This window comes from Drosophila erecta, unplaced genomic scaffold, assembly GCF_003286155.1.
Source record: "Drosophila erecta strain 14021-0224.00,06,07 unplaced genomic scaffold, DereRS2 tig00000055-arrow-pilon, whole genome shotgun sequence".
Lineage (NCBI taxonomy): Eukaryota > Metazoa > Arthropoda > Insecta > Diptera > Drosophilidae > Drosophila > Drosophila erecta.
In genome coordinates this window covers 5,798,470-5,813,893 of record NW_020825200.1, presented here as the reverse complement: position 1 = coordinate 5,813,893, position 15,424 = coordinate 5,798,470, and the positions used below count along the sequence as shown (strand labels likewise).

General features: G+C 49.6%; 7 protein-coding genes across 7 annotated transcripts; 3 read left to right on the top strand and 4 right to left on the bottom strand.

Moving 5' to 3' along the window:
• The first annotated feature begins 96 nt into the window (after positions 1-96).
• Positions 97-2,524, top strand: LOC6542293 (glycoprotein endo-alpha-1,2-mannosidase-like protein). Its single transcript, XM_001968778.3, has 4 exons — positions 97-611; positions 716-1,311; positions 1,371-1,599; positions 1,676-2,524. The coding sequence occupies exons 1-4, from the start codon at positions 108-110 to the stop codon at positions 1,946-1,948; spliced, it is 1,602 nt and encodes a 533-aa protein (XP_001968814.2). The 5' UTR covers positions 97-107; the 3' UTR covers positions 1,949-2,524.
• A 45-nt stretch (positions 2,525-2,569) lies between these two features.
• On the top strand, positions 2,570-3,442 carry LOC6542215. Its single transcript, XM_001968777.3, has 2 exons — positions 2,570-2,825; positions 2,887-3,442. The coding sequence occupies exons 1-2, from the start codon at positions 2,657-2,659 to the stop codon at positions 3,435-3,437; spliced, it is 720 nt and encodes a 239-aa protein (XP_001968813.1). The 5' UTR covers positions 2,570-2,656; the 3' UTR covers positions 3,438-3,442.
• Positions 3,443-3,449: 7 nt separating this feature from the next.
• Positions 3,450-13,481, bottom strand: LOC6541750. Its single transcript, XM_001968775.3, has 7 exons — positions 12,730-13,481; positions 6,714-7,000; positions 5,835-6,653; positions 5,615-5,778; positions 4,371-5,554; positions 4,051-4,304; positions 3,450-3,986 (listed from the first exon to the last, which is right to left on the bottom strand). Exons 1-7 carry the CDS (start codon positions 13,433-13,435, stop codon positions 3,597-3,599), a joined length of 3,804 nt encoding a protein of 1,267 aa, XP_001968811.1. The 5' UTR covers positions 13,436-13,481; the 3' UTR covers positions 3,450-3,596.
• On the top strand, positions 7,133-8,774 carry LOC6542443 (ubiquinone biosynthesis monooxygenase COQ6, mitochondrial). Its single transcript, XM_001968776.3, has one exon. The coding sequence runs from the start codon at positions 7,244-7,246 to the stop codon at positions 8,675-8,677; it is 1,434 nt and encodes a 477-aa protein (XP_001968812.1). The 5' UTR covers positions 7,133-7,243; the 3' UTR covers positions 8,678-8,774.
• Positions 8,712-11,314, bottom strand: LOC26526048 (glycosyltransferase 25 family member). Its single transcript, XM_015159953.2, has 2 exons — positions 10,934-11,314; positions 8,712-10,872 (listed from the first exon to the last, which is right to left on the bottom strand). Exons 1-2 carry the CDS (start codon positions 11,125-11,127, stop codon positions 9,228-9,230), a joined length of 1,839 nt encoding a protein of 612 aa, XP_015015439.1. The 5' UTR covers positions 11,128-11,314; the 3' UTR covers positions 8,712-9,227.
• On the bottom strand, positions 11,515-12,449 carry LOC26526985 (cytochrome c oxidase assembly protein COX11, mitochondrial). The gene has a single exon (XM_015160100.2). The coding sequence runs from the start codon at positions 12,291-12,293 to the stop codon at positions 11,568-11,570; it is 726 nt and encodes a 241-aa protein (XP_015015586.1). The 5' UTR covers positions 12,294-12,449; the 3' UTR covers positions 11,515-11,567.
• An 85-nt stretch (positions 13,482-13,566) lies between the features above and the next one.
• On the bottom strand, positions 13,567-15,167 carry LOC6541748 (putative elongator complex protein 4). Its single transcript, XM_001968774.3, has one exon. The coding sequence runs from the start codon at positions 14,949-14,951 to the stop codon at positions 13,659-13,661; it is 1,293 nt and encodes a 430-aa protein (XP_001968810.1). The 5' UTR covers positions 14,952-15,167; the 3' UTR covers positions 13,567-13,658.
• Positions 15,168-15,424: the final 257 nt, after the last annotated feature.

Sequence of the window (15,424 nt, the reverse complement as noted above, 5' to 3'; positions counted from 1 at the left end):
AATGCCCAAAACCCCCAAAAAACCTTTAATCTGATGAACAGATGCCTTGATGGCGAAATAGAAAGCGGGAACTCACCGGGGATAGTTTAGTGTGTCCGTTTCAGGACATGCGCAATGGTCGTGAGCTTCCGGCAGCTGCATTGCGACAGGAAGGGAAGGGGTCGTTGGGGTTGCCCAAGGAGGAGGAGGACGGAAAAACAGGGGACGAAAAACAACGAGGACGTTCAAACAATGTGAGAAAATGCACGCGTGCGAAAATGCTGCTGAAAAAGTATGTGAAAACGCGGCGTAAGCTGAAGATCCTCCTCCTGCTGGCCATCGTCGCCCTGCTGGTCATCACCATCATAGTGCTGGGCTCCAGCGGACGCAATGCGGCCATCGAACTGCTGCTGGACGAGCGATTCATCGCCCGAGCCTACAGGCCCGGGGACCAGCCTCAATCGCCGGAGAAGCCACCGCCGGTGGCCGTGGCGCTGCTCCAGCCGCAGCGGGAGAATGGAGTGATTGTGCCCGAGAAGTACGACGAGCAGAAGATCAAGGAGCGCATCATTCAGAGTAAAATTGATCTGATGAAGCAGCAGCAGCAGCGGGACCACGAGGCGGAGCAGTCTGTAAGTTCCCAGCACAGGTCATAGTACCAAAGTGGTTGAGCCACATCAAAATCCTTGATAGTGTCTTTAAAAAATAATGAAATCTCCTACAAATCTTCGTTTAGTCGAGGACCACTTTGGATGTGGTGATCACCGCCGTGCACATATTCTACACTGCCCCCGTGCCCTGGTACAAGTCCAAGAAGCCGCCACCGCCGCCAGCGGAGCATCCAAACGACGTGCCACTGACTACTCCGCGACCAGTGCGAATCCTCAACACCGCCTTCTATCCGGCACTGGGTCTGTACAAGCCCAGTGCCTCGTTGCTCGCCCAGCACTTTGAGAACATTCGCAGCTGTGGCATCGGAGTGCTCATTCTGAGCTACTCCGGCAGCAAGCCGACGGAGGCGGCACTACTGCACCAGATCCTGGAACTGGCACCGCAGCACAATCTCAGCGTGACCTTCGAGCTCAGTGTGGCGGGGAATCAGAGCGTGGAGTTTGTGCGGCAGCAGCTGCAGGAGATTGCCACATACACCAGCCGAGCTGGGTTCTACAAGGTGTGGAGTCAGTCGAGAGGTGTCGCCCTGCCGGTTCTCTACGTGAGCAATGCCTACAAGTTGAGTGATAGCCTGGGAAGGCTGTTGTGTCGATCGCCTTCGCTGGTGGAACCGGATGGCCTGAGGAGGGTTCTGGATGCCTTATTCATTGGACACATAAGGTGGGGAGTGCCCATAAGATACCTAGTGCTACCCCTTCCTAACTCTCGTTTCCCAACAGGCTTAAGAGCCACGCCGATGTCCTGCGACGGTTGTGCTTCGATGGCTTCTACAGCAAACTGCCCAGCAATGGAGCTGTCTTCGCCAGCACTTGGAAGAACTGGTCGTATCTGAAGTCCTTTGCCTTGTCCTACAAGATGCTCTTCGTACCCACGGTGGGGCCGGGATTCGCGGAGAGGAACAAGTTCCCGCGACATGGAGACATCCAGCGGCACCGCAGCAATGGAAGGGTAAAGACACCATCAATCGCTATGACTTGCCGGGAAATGCAATCTTACATTGTTTAATGTACATTTCACATTGTAGTACTACGGCGTGGCCTGGAGAACAGCCATTCTCAACCACGTGGGCTTCATCAACATAGCCAGCTACAACAACTGGCCGGATGGCAGCCAGATCGAGGAGGTGGTGCCCCGTGCCGGCTTCCTGGACTACAATCCCGGCTCGCGAACGAAATATCTGGATCTCACGGCCCACTGGGTGGGCAACTTTCTGAAGACGCGACAGGAGGCGGCGGCTGCAGCCTCGCCGGCATCGCCTCCAAGCTGCTACGAGCTCCTGAACGGCACTATATGCTAGGAGCACCGGCCACTTCAGCAGCGGAGATAATCCTAGTTACTTTAGAAGCAATAGCAACGATTGCAGGCCACACAATTACTTTCCAACTGTTAAGAAGTCTTCTGCTACACATTTATACACTACATATATCGTTTTGATAGTGATATTTTGAATAACGCGCCTAATGTCGAGTTTTTTGGCGGACAGCTTACCTCACTTCATTCCAATTAAATATTATATGTAGTAAAAGCCAATCAAAATGAGAATTTCGGAAGCGTTGTAGTTTTGCTGCCAAATCACTCGACGAAATATGAAAAGGAAAGCAATTACCATTGATATCAATTAAAAATGTAACTCTAGAGCCAGACGTACTTTTTTATTAAATCTATAATAGCTTTCAATTATCGTAGACTATAGAGGAGAACAATATCATAAATTAATGCCATGCCATATTATGTAGACACCAAAGGAAATTATCTATGTTATAACGATATAAACTAAACACTTGTTAAACGATTGGTACTTAACAAATTTTAACTTTATTACCAGTACGACATATAAATACTTTATCTAAGCTTTAATAGTTTAGTGCCCGAAATCGTTCTTTTATTTCTGGGTCACCTGTTTTTGTATGCCCATTTTTCCAACACTGATACTTCAGTTCTGACTGCTGAAGTGAGCTGTCAATGAGATATTCAATTCATTCGAGGACCAGATTTCGGCAGCACCATGTCAACGCCCAAGAAGAAGAATGTGGAGAGGACCGAGAGCCGGAGGGGCAAGGGCCAAGGACCAGGTGGCGTGAAAGGATGCTGCTGCAAGAGGTCGCAGTGCATCAAGAACTACTGCGATTGCTACCAGTCCATGGCGATCTGCACCAAGTTCTGTCGATGCATCGGTAAGATTTCACTTCTACATACTCCCCAAATTGCTCGCCTCATCACATATCCCGTAATCAGGCTGCAGGAACACGGAGGTCCGCCATCTGGTGGACTCCAACTCCGGCGCCAAGAACTCCACTGCCGTGAAGAGGCAGAAGGCGGCTGCGATGAGCGCAAAGGCAGCAGCTGCAGCCGCCAAGGCGGGCATCGATGTCCAGTTGAAGGGACTGCAGGCTGGCGGATCGGCTGCGGCGTTGCGCGGCAAGGCGCTGGCGGCGCCGCCAAACTTTGGCCTATTGGTTGGCAAACAGCCGATGGCCGCTTCCATGAACATACCCATTCCCCGCCCCCCTGCGACCAGCACTCCAGCTAGGGCAATGAAGCCTCCGGCGGAGACGCAGCCCGGTAATCTAATTGTTCCGGTGAGGCCCGATGATCGCAGGGAGCGGAACCTCTTCGTCCAGCCGGTCAACGCCGCTCTGCTGGAATGCATGCTCATCCAGGCGACGGAAGCCGAGCAGATGGGACTCAACGAACTGCAAGTGGGCCAGTTGGTTCTCGACGAGTTTTTGCGCGGCTACAAGAAGATCTTGGAGAAAATTTGCGAGTACAGCAAAGATTATTATTGAAAGTCAAGAATCTTGTGGCAGTACAATTACCAATTACATTTTGACTTCCGAGCTTACAGATATGTACATTTTTGTCTATAATGCAAAATAATACAATATTCGATTTCTGTCATACTAAATAATTAACAAATTCATTTTGCGAGGTCAGGAAAATTGAAACTACCAATCGGGTGGCTGGAAAATCAATTCCGTAACAAGCATATCGCAGCTGGTTTTCCTTTGGGACAAACGGGAGCCAGTCGGCGTGGATTTGTGCCTGTCCAGCGGCATCTCACTGTCACTGTCGTTCTCCGACTCCTGATCCTCATCGGAATCGTCTTCATCCTCTTCCATGCGTCGTCGCTTCCTTCTGGCTCCTTTCGGAGCTTTTGAAGATCGAAACTTCTGCCAGAATTTCGCGGGTTGAGCGAACTCAATGTAGTTGGGGAATCTCATGGCCAGCGCTTGGCAAAAGGATTCAAAAGTGTGCCTGAGCTCGGGACTCATGACGGACTGCAGATTGCGATGGGTTTCTTCCACATAGCGAAGACAACGTTCCAGTTGCTTGAGCTGTAAAGATTTACACATGTATTTAAAGGGGAAACGTTAATCAGCAGCAGTCAGTTAAACATACTGGCTCCTCGGACAGGTCCGCCTTTCGGCCTCGTCCTCTGCCAGGTGCCTCTCCTGCTTCTGGTCTAGGTGGTGGAGGCGGTGCCTCCGATGGCCCATCTTCGCCTTCATCGCTGTTGTCGCCTTCGCCCCGAGAGCTCTTCTCCTTTCCCTTTCCCTTAGTGCAATAACAAATGCGCCGCATGATGAAGAGTATATCCTGGACCACGATTAGGGCGCCGGGATTATTGATGAAAGCAGGGTCTCTGGTTTTTTCTACAATAATATACATATATATTTGGCATATCTTTTAAATTAAAAATATAAGACAACTTTACTCACCTGCCAGCAGTTTTAGTTGACCGAAGTAAAGCAGCAGCGCGTTCTCATCCATCGAGGACATAATGTGATTGTAAAGCAACCTACGATTTTTGGCCATTTGTGGACCCTTGAGAGGTGATTTGTAGTTGCCATCCGTCCTCACGCCCCTCAAAATGGCCTGACCATTCAGATCGAAGGGACACTCCTTCAGGCAGTGATCAAATAACATTTTGTTGTACAATCTTTTGTAGCGAGTGAAGAAGGCATCCGCCTCCCTGGCCACCTCGGCACTTTCATCCACCAGACCAGCCAGCATGGATATGAGAATGGGACCCTTAAGCTTGATGTTCCCGGAGAGAATCACATCCTTTACGCACCGAAAGGTGCGCACTCTGGTCATGGCAAATTTCGAATGGAGTTTCGACAAAATCGCCTGAAAGTTACTCTCGAGAATTGATGGGTGCTTCTTGCCGAGATCGTTGAGCGCTATTAACGTGGTGTTGATGATCTGAGGTCTGTCATTTTTGGTCAGAATGGTTCGGTACAGCTTGGATGCGGCATTGGCCAGATGATTCTCCCTCAGGCACAAACGACCGGCTATCACAATCATCCAGTTGGTCATGCGCTCGTTATCCGAATCGAATTCCGACTCACTGAGCTTGGTGCACTCCTGCAGGTATTTGAAGACAATGCTCACGATCCTATTGTCCACATCCTGGGCCACCATCACAATTATCTCTGTATAGGCACCCAGCAAGCACTGCAGGCGGGCGTGTTCCTCCTGGAAATTTTGTGCACTGGTTAGAATGCCCTCGGTGAGATCCTCCAGCAAACTGAGCTTCCAGTCTGGTACCTCGGAGGCTATCGAAGGAGACTGGCTGGTAGACAGGTGATGGATCTGGTTGAGCAAGTTGACGGCACTCGAGATGATACCCAGCCAAATGCTGCCCGTCCGCAGGGCATTCAAGAGTTTTTGGAATAGCTGATTAAGAGCTGGCTTGGAGAAGTTTCTCAGGCAACCAATGATGAGCTGCAGGGCCAGAAACTGGTTGGACTTCATGTTGTAGGAGGAGAGGCCATTGAATATGGCAATAAGTGCGTCCATGTTATTGGTGATGCGGCTGGACAGGAACAGCAGCAATCCCCAGGCATCGGTGGCCATGGACGTAGATAAGTGCGAGATTATTACGTTTACTAGCCTGGGTCTGCAAATGTATAAGGAAGCTTTTATAATCTTTTAGATACGTAGCAGTGGCATAACTTACGTTACTATGGATTCCCGCTCCAGTAAAACAGCGAACCTCTCTTGAAGATAAGCTCTTGGTTGTGTCATCAGCAGGGTGCTGATGATTCGCCAGGGCATAAAGTGCTTGGGTTCATTGGAAAACTCCAGGGGCTGAACGTTCTTCAACACCATTCTATCAAAGCTCTGAAAGCAAGTTACAAAGTTAATTATATTCAAAAACTTTCCAGGGACCATCCCACCGAAATAGCCAGTTTTTGGAGCGCCACATCTTCATCGCTCATAAGGCATGCCCAAATCCGGCAGTACACACAAATCAGAGCGAAACAATTGGAATAGGCCTCCAGCAGGGTTTCAATGGTATCCAGCGCAGATTTCCTCACGGAAGCCAAGCGATCCACGGCCAGCAGGGAGGTTTCTTTCACAAAATTTGTGTTATAGATGATCAGGGGATTGACTAGGACCAGTCTTTCTAGTAGAGCTATGCCAGCGGATCGCGCCAAACCATTATCCGCGGCCAGGAAACGCTGGTACACCGTTTGTGGGACGTTCTTGACCTCCAGCTCCAGTTGCTCATGTCCCTGAAAACTGAAGGCATACTGGACGATTCCGGGCTTCTCGAAACGCAGCTCGTTTTGCTCGGCAGAAGGCTCAGCCAAAGCTTCCACATCAGTATCCTCAAACTGAACGAAACGAATGCTTTCCTGCAGAATTTTTTTCGTCATGGGGGATCCTTGTTTCAGGGCCAGGATGAGCACTTGACACGCCTTCCGGCGAACAGTTAATGTACGATCGTTGAGGCAACGCATCACCTCCCTCAGGAGCGGAACCTCTCTGGGTACCTTGGACACCTCGTAGCGGAAGATGCTCCACTCAACCTCGCTTTGCTGTAAGAGGATCTTCTCGATCAGATCCAGAGCACGCGTTTGAATGCCCACAGCATCGTCTGCTTTCACGGCTTCCAGGACAAAATCTGCACAGGATTTGTTGCACTTGGAGAACAGTACCCTGTCGTACTTGGCTGCATAGCCTATAGCCACCTTCTCGTCGTTGCTCTTCCACTGAAACAGTATAGATAACGCGTAAGTATAGGAATTTCGTGAGGTTCCACATGTACTCACCGCTTTGATGGGATTGGAAACCACGCACTCAATGTAGAAGTGCAGGATACGGATGACAATGTCGGGATACTTATCTATGAGTTGGATGAACCAGTCCGATATGTGCTCCCCGCTTTGCATCGCTCCTCCTCGACGGCCTGCTCCAATTATTTGCGGACTATCCGTATAAATGTGCATCGGAAAGGTCTGTCGCATTATTAAGTGAAGTGTTTCGTAGACATCTCCATTGTGCTCGTTGGCTATTTCCCCGAAGAGCTCAAAGCATTTGCCATGCAAGCCGGAAGCACCTGGAGAGTGCAACAAATTTAGTAAATATTTAAACGCTTATCTTAGAAGTTAGTTTTTACTAAACAATTAAAATTTAAAGGTCCGTTAACAAATAATCGAAAACTCGATAGTTTTGGTGCAGTATTGCCAGCATGTAAGAAGCAAAGATCGATAGCTGCATCGTTTTGTAGTGCATCTCTAGCGGACAAGGGAAAATAATGAAATAATAGTGGAATTACGAGAAACTTTTGAACTTCCGGAAGATGTTGGGTGTACTACGTATCCAAGGAGCGCTGGCTTCGACGGGGCAGGCGCGCCTTCTGTCCGCCCGCCTGCTGGCCAGCAAATCCTCCACTGTCATGGCAACAAACCGAGGTGAATCCACACAAGCGCCGGCTACCGAGCACTTTGATATAATCATTGGAGGCGGCGGACTGGTGGGAACCACTTTGGCCGCCGCTCTGGCAAAGAATTCCACGCTGGCGGACAAGAAGGTGCTGTTGCTGGAGGGCGCACCCGAGTTCCGGGGATTTAATCCCACTGGACCATACCAAAATCGCGTATCCGCCATCAACCACAACTCAATTGAGCTGTTCAAGTCCATAGATGCGTGGACGCACATCGAGTCTGCGCGCTACAAGCCCGTCAAGCAGATGCAAGTGTGGGAGTCCAACACGGATGCACTGATCCAGTTCCAGCACGATAACTTTGCCAGCGATGTGGCCTGCATCATTGAGAACGATTTGATCCTCGACGCGGTCTATGCGCGGGTCAAGGAAGCTGCCAATGTGGAGATCCTGAACAAGGCCAGAATCCAGTGCGTCCGCTTGCCCAGGGACTCGAACTCCAATCTCTCCGAGCTGCAGCTACAGGATGGACGCTCATTTTCCTGCGATCTGCTCATTGGAGCGGATGGCGCCAATTCTGTGGTCAGAAAGGAGATGAACGTGGATGTCTTTTCGCTGAACTACGACCGGATGGGCCTGGTGGCCACGCTGGATCTCGGCGAAGATGCCTGTGATAACTCCGTGGCGTGGCAGAGATTCCTGCCCAACGGACCAGTGGCATTGCTACCCCTAACGGATAGGCTGAGCTCCCTGGTGTGGAGCACCACCAATGAGCAGGCCAAAATGCTGCAAGCCCTGCCCCCGGCGGAATTCGTAGACGCCCTCAACGAAGCCTTTTGCAGGCAGTATCCTCGCGTCGAGCTCGCAGACAAGGCTGTTCAGGCACTGAACTCGCTCTTCGGGCACAATGCCACCCAGCACCAGGTGCAGTACCCTCCAAGGGTGTGCGGCGTGCAGGACAAGTCCCGTGCCACGTTTCCACTGGGATTCCTGCACGCCTCGTCGTACGTCTGCAATGGAGCCGCTCTGGTTGGCGATGCCGCCCATCGAGTGCATCCGCTCGCCGGCCAGGGAGTCAATCTGGGCTTCAGCGATGTGCGGTTTCTGGTGGAGTCGCTGGCAGCCGGAGCATACGCTGGCTTCAAGCTGGGCGACAAGCAGCACCTCATCAAGTACGAGCGCAAGTGTCTGGCCAAGAATGTGCCCATCATGCTGGGCGTACATGGACTGCACACCCTCTACTCCACGCAGTTCAGTCCGGTGGTTTTGCTCCGGAGTTTGGGACTTCAGCTGACCCAGAACTTGCCGCCGGTCAAGAACCTGTTCATGCGCGGCGCTATGGGTCAGTAGAGCAGCGACAATAAATGGTTAGAATGGGGAATTTAAATCTTAAGTGTTTACTGTCTGCACATCACTTGTGAGCGGAATAAAGTCAGAGTTTATATAATGTTTAAAACCTACTTAATGCTAGGACAATGGCATGCTGCTGATATATTAGTCTATCGTTTGGATTCGGCCAATAACTTGTGCAACTATTCGACTCATCTACAGCTTTTGAGATGCCTATGTCTATTCCAAGAGAAATATTGCTGCTCAGACCAAAACTGGATGTTTACACTTAAGTTCAAAATATTATTTTATAACAGAAACATAGTTTATATAAATGTGTTATCTTATAGATAACAAACTTTTGTCATTTAGGAACATTTTTAGCGAGCTTAAAAGTTGTGAAAAATTGCACAAAATATTAGGCCATACAATCAAAGCTTTAACCTAAGCTAGCATTCGTTGTTGATATTTTTGGTGGATTCGGGTTAAAGGCACATTTGGCAGTTGTCAAGCTAAACCTAACTTAGTCTAAGTAAAATTTGGCATGGTTTTGTTCGGAAGTTGCAGGAATTTACAGCTCCTGGTGGCTCTTGGACAAGCTCTCGCCCAGCTTTAGTTCCGGATTGAGCTTGAGTTCCTGCTCGTGATCGAAAACCTGTTCGCGGTCGCTTTTTAGCCTGGCCGCGCCCTCTTCACTCGTGTCCACATTGATTTGTTGCGAGTCCTCGGTGTCGGAAATGTAGCCAGATTCGCCAGTATAGTAAATGGGATACAGCAGCAGTGGCGAGGCACTGAAGGCAACGAGATTGCGCTTGGGGAAGGCTTCGGTCCAGGTTTTGTTGGGATGACGATCGAACATCAGTGGCAGAAACTCATCTACGGGTATGAGCTTGCCCAGCGGCTTGGCTGCCAGCAGCTTCAGGGCACCCTGCAGGGATAATACGTAGCCCAAAGTCCAGTAGGAGTAGCCGGCGTGCACCAGATTATCCGCATTCGGCACTGCCGGCTCACTTTCCTCCTTCAAACGCTTGCGGCCAAAGTAAATGAGGTCGTACCTCGCGGCATTTCTGGCCTGATTTAGGATTCTGACAGCGTTTTGTCGGAAATACGGCTCGAAGCGTATATCGTCCTCCAGAATGAGCACCTCCTTCAGCTGCTTGCGCACCATCATCACCCAGATGCTGTAGTGGCTCAGAAAGCAGCCGATCTCGCCCATTGTCATGGCGCGATGATGATAGGGATCCTCGTAGCCGGGCAGAAATCGTACGCCCATCTCCAGCAGCCGTTCCGTGGTTAGTTCTTTGCCATCAACAGCCGGGAAGTGCTCCGCCTCTATTCCGATCTCGTCGAAGAGCAGTTCCATTTTCTTCCGCCTCTCCGGTCGTCTTTTCAGGTTAATCATAAATATATGGTCCAGTGAGAGCTTGCTTTTCTCCGGTTTCTTTTCCAAATGCTTGTAGTTATGCAGTAGGGGAGGCACAGCTCCGAGGTCATTGACCATGATGCTCCTGAGGTTAACCAGCTGTTGTATGTCGTGGTCCAAGGTATCGCCCGGTTCCAATGGCTGCAGTATATAACCGAAGGTTATATCGTTGCAGATGTGCAATGGAATGCCCGAACTGTTGGCCGATATGGCGAACACTATGATGTCATCGGCTGGTCCATCGTACAGAGGTTCCTGCTGCCTGCTTTTCTGCATTTCCACCAGCTTGTTCCTATCGAAAGTGAGATTCCTAACCGCTCTGTGGTTCATGCTCACCAAAACGGCTGTGTGGATCATTGGCACTGGGAAGCTTCCTTGCTTTTTCACGTGGTAGATTTCCTTGTACTCATCAGTGCGCTTGTAGTAGTAGTCCTCCGTCATGCCGCACCAGAAATTGGAGTACAAGCTCTCCGAGATCAGCATGGGAGCCACAATTGGTAACTGGAGACGGGTGAGGACTTTCAGCGAGTCTTTTGAAGTGAGCAAGACATCGGCGTCCAGGAAAAACACAAAGTCAGCCCAAATTTCGCGACCATACTGAAAGGCCTCCTCTTTCAGGGCGATGAGGTGTTTGAAACGCGATGCGGGCCACTCGTACGGTGAGCTCTCGTTGACATAACTCCGCTCCTCCGGTTGAAACTCGTAGTTTATGCTGTGATAGAGATTCCCCGAGTTGTCCAGCCACTGCCGCAATAGCTCTATGCTGACATCGTTGCTGTGATCACACCGCAACCTGATATATTTGGAAACTAAAGGTGAGATTCACAATTCCATAATTGAATGAGTTTACCGACCAAAATGCTATTCTTTCCTTGGGATAATCCTGCTGCTCCAGATAACTCAGGAACATGGGCAGTATGTGGGCCTTGTTGCGCACCAGCAGGGCAACCAGTACCGCTGGCGGCTCCTGGTAATCCTCCTCATCCTGCCCTGAAATGCACCCCAAAATGCAAGCGAGAAGCAGGCCGAATATAACTTGTTTATTCATCTCCACGTCATCGATTCAACACATCGTCGGGTTGAAAGGGGTCACAATACACAATCTGGCGGAGCGGAAGCGTTTGAAATGCGCCGGAGAATCAGATTCGGCGTTATCTATTAATAAACTGCCTCCTTCTTTTCCAGCTCCAGATGGAGTGCCCCTCAAACTGCATCAGCTGTGGCGCCTCTCAAACTGTGCAGCGGTGTTATCGCTTGCTATCGATTTAGTTTAGTTTGAATGAATTTCGGTTGGAAGTTTCTTTTATAAAATTAATTTCCTTTCAACAATTAGTTAAATCAAAGTTCCTTAGAAACTATGCGCCTTTAAAATATCTTCATGAAATCATCAATACAGAAGAACTGGATGAACCAGAATGACTGGAACATTTTAAAATTGGCATAACAAATATTTATTGTTTTCAACACAAAGACCTAACCACCTTTCCTTCACGCACTTGCCACATGGGGCTTGGCATAGCTGGGGAAGTTCAGTTTCAGACCCTCCTTGGCCTCAAAGAAGGTGTACGAAAGGGTGATGGTGTCACAGGTCTCCAGCGCCGGATCTGCCATGATTTCTGGATCGATGTAGAAGAACACGGGCATGTCCACTTCCTCGTGCGGATTCAGTTGCTGCTCCTCGAAGCAGAAGCACTGGATTTTGTTGAAATAGGCGCCCGCCTCGAAGGGAATCACATTGTACGTGCTAATGCCAATAACCGGCTTATCCGTGGGATTCCGGGCCGTGTAAAAGGCTAGTGCAGTCTCACCAGGAGCCACTTTGATCTCGTACTGTTGCGGCTTGAAGTTCCAGCGCATAGAGGATCCGATATCGGCGTTAAAGCGGATCTTCAGCACCCGATCCTCGATCTTTTTCATGTGCTCCACCTTCTCGGCATCGTGCCCTTGCGAGGTGGTGCCTCCGTAGCTGTACGCCTGGCAAAAGATGCTGTACAGCGGCACAGCCGCATAGCTGAGACCCACGATCAGCACTCCGCCGGCGGTTATGTAGTAAAGTGTGGATTTCGCACGCAATTTACGGGCAGCTTCCTCCGGAGAATCCGTCGACTTCATCCGCCAAAATTGGTGTGACTTTTGGACTGAGTTTTGAGGGCGGATGGAGGTCCTGAACAGCTGCTGGCACTGCCCACGGAGGGCACAAAGGCTGCGCAGCATCGTTAGTTCTTCGACTTTATTAACTAACTTTAACTTCCTTTAGGTTTTCATTGATTTAAGCACTTGTTTGTATAATCTTCAGGTCGCTAAGTGTGCTGCAGTGTGTACACACCTAGTTAAGTCAGCTGTTCGCAGGTAATCACAGACAATCGATAGGCAATTGAGTTTGTCATCGTTGGCGAATTTCTTAAAAAATAATAGTTTTGCGACTAAGTTTAACTACAAATAAACTGGTTAAACATTAAAAATAATTACCTATTATGTTCAAAAATACACCACTCGATGGTACATTACAAGACTATAAACTATAAAATAAGACTGTAAACTACTAGTCGAAAATTGTTTTGGCGCCGAAAATTTGTTAGCAATAATTTTCGAAATGTTCTTGTTCTTAAGTTAATGCAAGTTACTATATAACGTAATGGGCTAAACTCACATGTATTTTGATATCCCACTTTAAAGTTCATGTAGAGCACTTCCAACAGGCAACGAATGATCCGGTCGCGCGGTTTAAGGTGCTCCTTGAAGTGCACATAGCGGAAGACGATCTTCAGGTCATCGCAGATGGTCAAGAAGAACATCCAGATGATGTTTGCGCGAACGCTTTTGTTGTTATTCGCTTCCAGAAGCCGGAAGATCTTTAGAACCTGTTCGATCACATCCTCGTCGAAGACGCCAAAGCTCTTGGCTCCCGGAATGGTCAGAGTGAGCAGGTAGGTGCTCGCCGCATTGAGGGCTAGCTGCAGATTGAGGTTCTCATTCAGCTGTTTGGGAGCAGCCTGCTGCACATGCTCGGGCGGAATGACCAGGCTCACAAGCGAGTATATGTACGCCAGATAGCCTTGCGCTGGAGAAAATCCAATTAAACTGGACCAATTGTCGTGGGTGTTGCTATATGTGGCCTGGTTTTCGTCTCTCATGGATCGTATGACGCCGGACAAGTCCCGGAGCAACTGCAGCTGCGTCTCCTGGTGGCCAGTATCCTGTCGGCACATGGCCATGGACCAGAATTTCTCCGCACGCCGCTGCAGCGCGTCGTCCTCAGCATCCTCGCCGTACAACCAGTCCTCCACATCCACCCACTGCACATGCGGCTCATAGTACACTTTTAAATCACTGAAAATAGGATTCAATTCCGACATGTTTACATTTTAGGCGTCCCGTGCCCAAACAAATCGATAACCCAACCGAACAGCTGTTCGCAGCGCTGGCCAATCGATTAACGATGAGACAAGAAGAGCGGTTTGTTTTCAAAATGGTACAAAATCAGGGCTGATATATTAATGCATTTACTTGGCTTATTATTATGCAATTTAGTTGTTTCGTGGTTACATACGCGCACTTAGTTTCTAATTCCGCTGACAGCTAGAAATCCAGCGAGGCTGTGGCATTGGAATTGCTCAGTAGACCGGAGATGCAATTGTCCGGCTTGGCAGATGACTCTTGCAGCTCCGGCGGCAGGTGGAACTTTTCGATGACAAACTTCTTGCGGCGCAACTTGAAGGCCAGGTCCGTGGTGTCCGGCATGTGCACGGCCAGCGTATTGAGGGCCGACATCTTGTGCAAGTGGAGCAGGCCACTGTACTCCTTGAAGGCTGGATGCGTTTCACGCTCCGAACCGGCAAACGACTCCAGCTCGATGGCATAGTCCACCAGTTGACGGATCTTGGGCACCAGGCTGGCATCGTACTTGGCAATCAGGTGCATGGGCATCGTGATCAGGCACACGGAGTTGCAGTTCCGCACACTGGCCATCAGCAGCGTGAGGAACTTGATCAGATCCTCGCCGAAGTGGTCGTCGTACCACAGCGGCGAACCCAACGAGGTCAGGCAGATGCGGCACAGATTCTTCTTGGTCCCAGCCACAAAGCTCTCGTCCCGCAGCAGCTGTTGAATATCATTGAGCAGTCCTCCGTAACGAGGGTTGTGGAAGATCTGCGACTGCGACTCCTGGCTGCCTGTCTTTGTGCTACTGGTTACGCTGCTGCTGTTGTTATTATTATTGTTGTTGTTGGCGGAGTTCTCATCCTGGGGCGGTGTCTTCTCCTCGGCAGCGGTCTCCTCGCCTGGAATCGGTGGAGCATCTTCAACGGGCTGCTGCTCCAGCGATGGAGTAGTCGGGGAGCTGTCCTGGGAGAACTCCGCGGCAATGACAATGTCCTTCTGGCTATCGTCCCACATGGTAGTATTGGCATAATAGAGCATCATCGAGTCCATCTGCTCCATCAGGTTGAAATGGTGTCCGATCTTAGCTGTGGCATGCTCTGTATTCACCAGCGGTAGATCATTGTACCGCCAGGCGATCCTTAGGCCACCAGCTTCCTGACCTTGCTCCTGGCGTTGCTCCACCTCCGTTTCCAGTTCGGTCAGCGGCTTGGGCAGACGACGCAGCATCTCGGCCGGAATGTCGTCCAGGCTGCCCAGAAATATTTCCTGCTTGGAGATCACGCCCTCGGCCAGAAAGTACTTGGCCAGCACTTTGGCGTGCGTCATGAATCGATCCTCCTCGATTAGGCAGATCGAACCCATCGGCAGGCCTCCGCCAATGACCACGTCCAAGGAGGGATTCCCGCTGGAGGTGATCACCTGCGCCGTGTGCGGCGAGGTGCGGGTGCCGCGGATCGGCTTCTGCACGGTGCGCTTGCGGAAACTGGTCATCTTCGTCGCACGGATTTCGCTAACCTTTATTTTTTGCGTTCTTTTTCGCTTGTGTTTCCTTCTCTTCGCGTAAACTTCTATTTCGATTGTTTCGATATTATCTATTGTCGATGGCTGCCGATGGGGGCACACTCTCCAATTGCCTATCGATGGTCCAAACAGCTGTTATTGCGATAGTTCGGTTTTTATTGCTTAAAAATAAATTTGTTTTAACGTTGTATTCTGTGCTGAATATTATGTACGTCGTAGGACGTGAGAGTCGTAAATACTAAGTGATAATCAAAAATCAAACTCATCGATTGCTTTGCAGTTGAACTTGTGTATTAAATCATTAGAAATAGCTCTGCATACTAGCTATTACAATAATACAAAATATGTTTTAATTTAATTCTAATACATATTTCTTAATTCAATTTTAATAAAATCTTGTTTTGTAAATATTAATGTTTACAAAATATTTACAAAACAAGATT

Bases quoted from the DNA above. Each gene is read 5' to 3' on its own strand.
- LOC6542293 (XM_001968778.3), top strand. From the start codon at position 108: ATGCGCAATGGTCGTGAGCTTCCGGCAGCTGCATTGCGACAGGAAGGG. The intron at 1,312-1,370 runs GTGGGGAGTGCC...GTTTCCCAACAG, and splicing joins TTATTCATTGGACACATAAG to GCTTAAGAGCCACGCCGATG. The intron at 1,600-1,675 runs GTAAAGACACCA...TTCACATTGTAG, and splicing joins GGCACCGCAGCAATGGAAGG to TACTACGGCGTGGCCTGGAG.
- LOC6542215 (XM_001968777.3), top strand. From the start codon at position 2,657: ATGTCAACGCCCAAGAAGAAGAATGTGGAGAGGACCGAGAGCCGGAGG. The intron at 2,826-2,886 runs GTAAGATTTCAC...TCCCGTAATCAG, and splicing joins CAAGTTCTGTCGATGCATCG to GCTGCAGGAACACGGAGGTC.
- LOC6542443 (XM_001968776.3), top strand. From the start codon at position 7,244: ATGTTGGGTGTACTACGTATCCAAGGAGCGCTGGCTTCGACGGGGCAG.
- LOC26526048 (XM_015159953.2), bottom strand. From the start codon at position 11,127: ATGAATAAACAAGTTATATTCGGCCTGCTTCTCGCTTGCATTTTGGGG. The intron at 10,873-10,933 runs GTCGGTAAACTC...CAAATATATCAG, and splicing joins AAGGAAAGAATAGCATTTTG to GTTGCGGTGTGATCACAGCA.
- LOC26526985 (XM_015160100.2), bottom strand. From the start codon at position 12,293: ATGCTGCGCAGCCTTTGTGCCCTCCGTGGGCAGTGCCAGCAGCTGTTC.
- LOC6541750 (XM_001968775.3), bottom strand. From the start codon at position 13,435: ATGTCGGAATTGAATCCTATTTTCAGTGATTTAAAAGTGTACTATGAG. The intron at 7,001-12,729 runs GTGAGTTTAGCC...TGCACTCTCCAG, and splicing joins AGTGGGATATCAAAATACAT to GTGCTTCCGGCTTGCATGGC. The intron at 5,779-5,834 runs GTGGGATGGTCC...ACTTGCTTTCAG, and splicing joins TCCAAAAACTGGCTATTTCG to AGCTTTGATAGAATGGTGTT.
- LOC6541748 (XM_001968774.3), bottom strand. From the start codon at position 14,951: ATGACCAGTTTCCGCAAGCGCACCGTGCAGAAGCCGATCCGCGGCACC.